The sequence below is a fragment of the Sinocyclocheilus rhinocerous genome, unplaced genomic scaffold (genome assembly GCF_001515625.1).
Source record: "Sinocyclocheilus rhinocerous isolate Xijiao unplaced genomic scaffold, SAMN03320098_v1.1 scaffold1065, whole genome shotgun sequence".
In the NCBI taxonomy this organism is placed as follows: Eukaryota; Metazoa; Chordata; class Actinopteri; order Cypriniformes; family Cyprinidae; genus Sinocyclocheilus; species Sinocyclocheilus rhinocerous.
In genome coordinates this window covers 1,146,508-1,154,736 of record NW_015628720.1, presented here as the reverse complement: position 1 = coordinate 1,154,736, position 8,229 = coordinate 1,146,508, and the positions used below count along the sequence as shown (strand labels likewise).

The 8,229-nt window shown below is 39.7% G+C and overlaps 1 protein-coding gene across 1 annotated transcript in view; it reads right to left on the bottom strand.

Annotated features, from left to right (window-relative positions):
- LOC107738359 (polyamine-modulated factor 1-binding protein 1-like) overlaps nucleotides 1-8,229 on the bottom strand; it is a 93,656-nt gene that overhangs the window by 17,416 nt on the left and 68,011 nt on the right. Inside the window, exons 18-22 of the mRNA XM_016550107.1 lie at nucleotides 7,885-8,074; nucleotides 2,627-2,759; nucleotides 2,064-2,225; nucleotides 1,419-1,586; nucleotides 1,163-1,330 (exon numbers count right to left, since the gene is read on the bottom strand). Coding sequence (XP_016405593.1) covers nucleotides 1,163-1,330; nucleotides 1,419-1,586; nucleotides 2,064-2,225; nucleotides 2,627-2,759; nucleotides 7,885-8,074 — 821 coding nt within the window. The remainder of the gene's footprint in view (nucleotides 1-1,162; nucleotides 1,331-1,418; nucleotides 1,587-2,063; nucleotides 2,226-2,626; nucleotides 2,760-7,884; nucleotides 8,075-8,229) is intronic.

Sequence of the window (8,229 nt, the reverse complement as noted above, 5' to 3'; positions counted from 1 at the left end):
CATTCATCTTGAAACTTGCTAATTAGCACATTATTAGGAAAGGTGATTTGCAAAGATTCATTACAAAACATTATACTCACTTCTTCTGTAGATGAGGCTGGATCATGAATGATTCGCGTAAACATAGACGCATATATGTAGATCAGGGGTGCATCGCCTTCAGAAACAATGTAATACACTGCCAGTTCTGCGGCTCAGATGTCAGGAGGAAATGACGACTGCTATGTTCATTATTACATCCAACAACAGAACATCTCAATCGCTTAGGAGTCATTCTTGTCTACATCTGCTCCAGAGGTGAAACAATGGCGGACTGATGACAGCTCACTCAGGGCGGGTCTAAGGTAAGACACCAGTCCAGTCTGTGCTGAAACGCTACTGTCAATCAAACTATCGTGGGAGGGGCCTGTCTGTGTGACGTCACACAGACAGGCATCTGAGATCAGCTCGATTTGAGAAAGGGGAAAACATTTAACCAGATAAAAAAAAAAAACACTGGGTGGATTTTTATCATTATAGGGTGGTTGTGTACACACACTGCCAACACGCATTTCAGTTCAAACAACTTGTAAAAGTGCATGTAGCATCCTATGACCACTTTAAGAAAAAAAAAACATGTACATTTCCTTTTTACTAATTGAATTAAAAAATAAAATATCCTTGAATATGTTTCCATTTTAATTCTGGAAATAATAATGCATTTTACTTTTAATGAAATGAAACTAAGTATGGGAAACACAAAATGCTAATTACATTCATTTGAATCATTTTGCACCGAATGTTGCACATATGGGTATGAAAATGCAAGTTGAAATAAAGAAGTATGTTGCTACTTTACATATTGCATTTATGAGGAATTTTGCATATTCAATTTCGTACTGAATTAAGACCATACATATACATCTACAAAGCTGCAATTAATCTAGTGGCTGATGTTCCTCTAGCTGATGTTACTGAATACATAAATAGTACAGCATGGGACAACCGACGCAAAGATCAAGGGTTCGATTACCCAGGGAATGCATGAACTAATAATAAAAAGTATATCTTGAATGAAATGTAAGTTGCTTTGGATAAAATCATCTTGCCAAATGAATAAATGTAAATGGTAACAAATATAGGCTGAACAATGAATCTCAATATGCATATGCATCAGTCTTACCTCCTCCTGAGAGCACCTGCTCTCAATGTGCGCTCTCTGTAGATCTGCGCTCATCTGTTTGACTCTCTCCTCCTGAGTCTCCCTCTCCTCTGTCAGCTGGATCAGGCACTGCTGCAGACGGGCCTGCTCACTCCTCTGGGCCGTCACCTCTCGACTGTACTCAGCCAGCTAGAACACACAGCTAACTGGTGATATCTGTCTCCAGTGTGTTGGCATGGTTCACATTGTGTCTGTGTGTTAGTGGAAGTGAGCGTACCAGCTCCATATACTCTTTATGAGAGGCCTGTGCTGTGCTGAGCTCCAGTCTCAGCTCTCTCCCTCTCTGATCGGCCTTGGCTGCCTCTCGTACCCCCTGCCTCCACCTCTCCCGCTCCTGCTCCAGATCCAGCTTCAGCCTGGACACTGTAGCCTGCAGAGCGCTCATCTGAGAAAAGAGCAGCAAGAAATGCAACATTTATCTTACACTGCTTTTCAAAGTTTGGGGTCAGTAAGATTTTTTTTTTTTGGAAAAAATTATTACAATAGAAAACAATTATTTTGAATAGTAACATTACTTTACATTATTTCTATTAACAGTATTTTTGTTTAAATAAATGCAGCCGTAGTGAGCATAAGAGACTTTTAAAAACATGAAAAAAAAAAATCTTACCGGCCCTCAACTTTTAATGTAGTGCACACCACCATAAAATATCACAAGACATAATTTTTAAAATATTCCTTTAAGACCATACTGGTTAACCAGTTCAAGTTATCTACTACAATATGGTTAACTAACTCAACCAAGTCCCCACCAGCTGATAAATTACTTAAACTTCTTTGTACTAGCTAATGACAAGCTTCGGATGGGTTATAGCACCTGTAGATTAGGCTGGATTATTAATATGTGGTGTTCCCATAATACCTCTTGGTAGTGCTTCTGCACTTGTTCATCTCTGATCTCCAGTTCTCTCCTGCACAGCTGCGTCTGGCTGTTCACTTCCTCTTCCTGTAGTCTGTGGATGGTGAGCTGCAGCTCAGAAACACACTCCTGATGTGTGTTTAGAAGCTTCTCCTGTTCACACATCTCCACCACACACACACACACACACACACACACACACACACACACACACAGATAGACAGATTAAATTAATCAAATTAGCAAAGGCATGACATTGTTTCTAAGAACACTGTACAGACAGTCAGATGTTCTTTCCTCCACAAAATGGATTATTCTCAAATCATGCTGGATATCATGAGCATCAGGTTTACACAAACATGTGGAGCTCATGCTCTTTCCACAAAACCACAGACACACATGAGAATGCATGCACGCATGCGTGGTTCCTCAGGCACACAGTAATCGATACAGATCAATACAGTGGATCATGACCTTACAAGGGGGCTTTGTGAAGCACTTTTGTTTAATAATGCTGCCGTTTAAAGCTCTGAATATGAGCGGGATGAGTGTGAAGTGGCTCTCACCTTAGTTTGCAGGGCTGAGATGGTCTCTCTGCTGATGTCCAGCTCTTCCTGGATCTGCTGTTTCTCCTGCTGGAGTCTCACGGCTTCCTGTCTGCTGCTGCTGGCCTCTGTCTTCACACGCTCCAGCATCCTCCTGAAGAGGACAACATGAGCCCTATTTTACCAAACTCCATCCTCCACCAGTCCGGACAACTTAATATGAGTTTCAAAGTATCAAATCACCACATCCTGCTGGAAATATGCTGGTCACCACTTTAGGTTGTTTTTTTTTTTTTCCATGGGGGCCACCAGGGATGATCTACGGGCATACCAAACCAGCAACTAACCAGCAAAAACCATACTGGAATTCATAATAGTTTAAAAAGGTTAGTTCACCCAAAGATTAAAATTCTGTCATCGTTTACTAACATTAAGTTGTTCCAAACACATACAGTAAGACTTTCATTCATCTTTTTGAAGTGTGGGTGGAATGGACTTTCAGTGGAGGGACAGATATATCAGGTGTCATTATATCTACATTTTTGTTTTAAAGATGAATGAAAGTCTTACGAGTTTGGAACGAAATGAGGGTGAGTAAATAATGACAGAATTTTCATTTTTGGGTGAACTATTCCATTGAGCTTAGTCCTTTGTAGCCAGTATAAAGTCTGGTACACTTTGCTGTTTTATTCTTGCCAAGAACTGCCAGTTTTCAGCGTAAGAGTCTGTCCTTTGTCATACTTTAAAGAAGTACACTTATTTTAATGTGTTGACTAACATACTAAAGCAAATGTAAAGTACTTGATTATTATTGATATATTTTAATTGCAGTGTGGTATTCAGTATTACATTTAAGGTTAATAGATTTTAAATGTAATAAACTGTAACTTCATCATTACAAATATGTACTTACAAATATATTTAAATACAAAGTTTTCAATAGAAATTACAGCCAGTTAGCCAGTACATTCAGCACTACACTTTAAACATATTTCAGATCTGTATCGATTATGTATCTGTATCACAACAGATCTGTTACGCTGCTGCTGCGGCAGAGCAAGTACCGAGACTTGCTACTGCCAATACATCCACAACATGCTGCTGTGAGCATGTAAGGAATATTGAAATAACCCCCATATAGTGTACACGAATCACCTCGTAGCAGATCTATACAGGTGGAGCTGGGGAAGGTGGAGGGTTTCTGAAGCAAGCTGCAACTGCTACAGCAAGCACTAGTCATATATTTGAATGTTGAGCAGCGAGCTCATTGGCTACCGATACAGGAGAGAACCAATCAGCTGTGCCATGTGATAATGATGTCATTAGGTCAGATTGAGTTAGACCTATCGGACTGTGCCATCTAGAGTTTCATGCCAGAACTCTGTATTTCAACCAAAAATAAAAATCTGCTGAAAATTTACTCACCTCAGCCCATCCAAGATGTAGATGAGTTTATTTCTCCATCAAAAGGATCCTCTGCAGTGAATGGGTGCCGTCAAAATGGAGGAAGCATTATTAATGATTATGGACTTGTATTTTGCCCAGAAGCGACAGTTCCAAGTTAAATTTGTTTGTTACAAACACGCAGCTTTTCACTTCACAAGACATTCACGCATTAGATGGTCAGTGAACAGACTCTGGACCATCTGAGGCCAAATCTGGTTTAAGCTGGTCTTTTTTTAGCACGGCATGGAGTGTGGGATTTTTATTTACAGAGCAAATTGTGTATCGGGCATGAGAATGGGACACTTCCAGAACATCTCTCTCCAACTCGACTATAGTCAGTCAGACAGACCAGAACGCATCTTAATTGAGGCATGATAACATGCAGGAACGGTAAGCATGAGAGAGAGGTTAGATTTAATTAGAGAAGGCAAGCGTGAATATTTAATGAGCGTGGCCGAAACTAATTACGAGAGCAGGGCGGCGATGAGCTCATGCACCGTTTCAGCATGGATCAACAAATCACACCCAACTACAACAAATCAGACCCACCACAGCGTCTCAAATCACTCGCAAAAAAACTGGAAAGGCAAGAGAAAAGCTTAACGCAGCAGAAGTGAGAGTTATTGACCAACCCAAACCTTCTCGGCCTTCAGATGCAACCCAAACAAGTCAAGGACAAAAGAGGGTGTCTGGGCACCGAAGCGGGCGGTTGACTAGGTGACATGTCACTTTTTCAGGAGGTGAAGAGCGTGGGGAGATCCTGCGAAAGCCCCACGCGTCTCTCTTACCTCTTTCTCTGCTATTGGCGAAGCGGCCACGGTAACAGCTAATCGATCGCTCGCGAAATCCCCCAGCACACCCTCGCCGGGAATGATCAATATCCCTAGCAATTAGAATCCTCTATCTGCATGGCTGCAGGGACCTCGGGGTAGATCTGTGGCCCACAAACACCCAATTTAGTCCTCAACTTACCACTTAATTACTAAATCCTCTGTAATGCGTATTGGCAGAGGGGAAGTTGTGCTGAGCACCAGCGGATGGCTGACTGAACAAGAGACCTTTGGCAAGGTGATAGTTAAGATGCACTCTCTCGTCCTCTTCCAGCCAGTTAAACATCTGTTTCACACATGGATCCAGACCCACGGTGATTCCTCCATTGAGCAGAACACTTTCTCATAGGAGGAGAGAGCGAGAGGTAAAAGCAGCATGCCAAGGGTCATGAAGGCAAAAACACACTCTGAGCTGTCCTGAGAATTACAGCTTCGCTTAATAAAACTCGGCGCAGTGGACTGTGCACATGCTCAGGACACGTTATGTAAGAGCTGTTGGCTCATTGGGAACCTGGTTTGAGTCCCAATCCCATTCTCTCTCTCCCTAGCTGATGCTGCATGCAAGTCCTCCTGGGAAGCTCATAATTATGGGTTCATAGTATAATTATGTAATTATGACTGTGTGTAGTTTGGAACATAATGGTGCCCATTTACACACAGTCACTTCATGGTTTTTTTTATTAATCAGATACCTATCTGGTTTGATAAAACTGTTTCATTTACACTTGGCCACATGCAGTAAATGTGTCTCCGCAAAATGAAAAAAAAAAAAAGTGCTGTCAAATGATTAATCGCGATTAATCGCATCCAAAATTAAAGTTTTTGTTTACATAATATGTGTGTGTATATATAAATACACACATATACAGTATATATTTAGAAAATATTTACATGTATACATTTATATTCATATTATTTATAAATATATTTAATATATAAACATAACATATTTCTCTTAAATATATATGTGCATGTGTGTGTATTTATATATACATAATAAATATACAAAGCACACACACATATATTACGTAAACAAAAACTTTTATTTTGGATGCGATTAATCGCAATTAATCGTTTGACAGCACTGATATAAATCTGATCTGATGCAAATTCAACAGTGTTCACGTCACCAAAAGCAAAAGATATGTGCTGCATTTTAGATCATTTCAAAATCAAAGGCTGCAACAGTTGAAAGAACATCATCAGCACTGGTGAGATAATTTAGCATTCACCACTTTTAATAAAGACGACTGTGTGTTTAACTTTAAGATGTGATGCTGACTGTTAAGTTTCATTTGCATGTGCTTTCTAAAGAAAGAAGCTCATATCTGGTGCTGCGGTTGTGCTATCTGGTTACCAGAAGCTGGTATAACACTCTTTCACACCTTAATTTTTGTTGCCATTTTGGAATGAGTAAAATTTTGATATATTACTTTTTTAAGTTTTGGGAAGAGTAGAATTCACATATGTGGCTTCAACAACCAAAGCATTCATACAGTTGCATCTGGGATGGTTTGTGCCATCGCATTGCAAACTGGGCATTTTTTTTTTTTTTTGAAGGGCAATGCAACTGAATGCATTTTGAAGGGCATTTACACCTTTACGCGATCAAATAGCTTTTTATTCAAAGAAATTGCATGAAGTGAGACTAACTAGATCATGTTATTGGTTATTGTCAGTGCTTCATGGGAGAAGAGGGTCGCTAAAGAGTTCTTAGGCACAATTTGCTTGTCATCATTCTCTGATTGGCAGAAATGTCGGGTAACACTCTAGTATAGGGACCAATTCTAACTATTAACTAGTTGCTTATTTGCACGCCTATTATTAACATATTGTCTGTTTATTAATACTTATAAAGCACATATTCTGGATGACCGCATTCTACATCCCTAATTCTACCCAATACCTTAACAACAACCTTACTATTAACAAGCAGCAAATTAGGAGTTTATTGAGGCAAAAGTCGTAGTAAATGGTTTGTTAATGGCAAGAATTGGACATTAAAATGAAGAGACCGAAATTTCTTTGCAAAACAATGAGTAATATAGTTTCTCACCAGTAATCCTACTGTTAAACCTGACTATTCAAAAAATAATTTGAAATAATACGCACCGATGATTAACAACACAGTAGCTCACAGTAGGTCTGTCTGTAAAGGTTTCTAAGTTAGTGTTAAAAATCAGTTCCTCTATGGAGAAAATGAATAGAATATTTTTACTTTCGGAACCCGACCGGTGCACTCTATTATCATTCTGCTGTCATCATGGGAAATGTAGTTTTAAATTATTACCTTCATTTTAAATTACTAAATTATTTTCTGTAGTAATCGACAGCTGCCATCCATAGAGCTTAAGCTGTATTTAACCTGAAATATGCCTACAATAGACCTGCCCCAAACTCAGAAAGTCAGGGCTCAAGGAAAATCCAGTTTCCCACTGGTAATACTGGCATTGTGGTGGCGTTCATGTGCGCTCATCTGGTAAATATGATCATTCAGACATGACCTGAAGGCAGTATAAAGCTGAGAAATTTGGATTAATCGGCTCATAGCTTCACTAGCAACCTTAATATGAGTGTGATATGAGAGTGTCATCCTGAGGAACTGAGTTTGGAAAGCTGTCTGCTGTACTATGCTGTCCAACTAATCACTCAAACTGCATTCAAGCACACTGGAAAACAGTCAATGCTGAGAAAGTAAGCAACATGCACGCTGCCATTTTTGCTCACAGGTGTTTAATTCTGGACACTTAAGCATTTTTGAGCCAATAATTTGAGTTGCAATTTCCATGTGACTAATCACTTTGATTTCACAGGGAAATTGTGTTGAGCTGTGACGTCAATTATAATAAAATACTGCTATGATTGTATTTTGCTGCAAACAGTTTCATCAGAACACATGGTTACTTTTGAATGGCCATCCATTTTTCCCAAATAATTGTGTAGTTGTGGAATCTACCAGCAGGGGCTAACTGGACCATGCTGACTCCCTGGTTTTGGGTTTACCGTGAGTCCTGGAGCTCCAGTTGGGTGCTTTCCAGACTCTCTGTTATTCTCTTGAGCTCTGCCTGGAGTCTCCTCTGGGCTTTCTCTGCCCGCACCACCTCCATCACACGCTCTGAGAGCTGCTCCTGAGCCAGACGCTGACCTCTCTCCAACAGCTGCACTTTCTCCTGCTGCCGCATCAGCTCCTGGGCTGAAACATACACACATATAAAACATAATATCTGTGATTTCACTTCAAAAGTGTCAGAGTTTTGGATATGATTAACAATATATGCACTACCGATTAAATGTTTGGGGTATTTGTGTGTATATGTATATGTATATATATATATATATATATATATA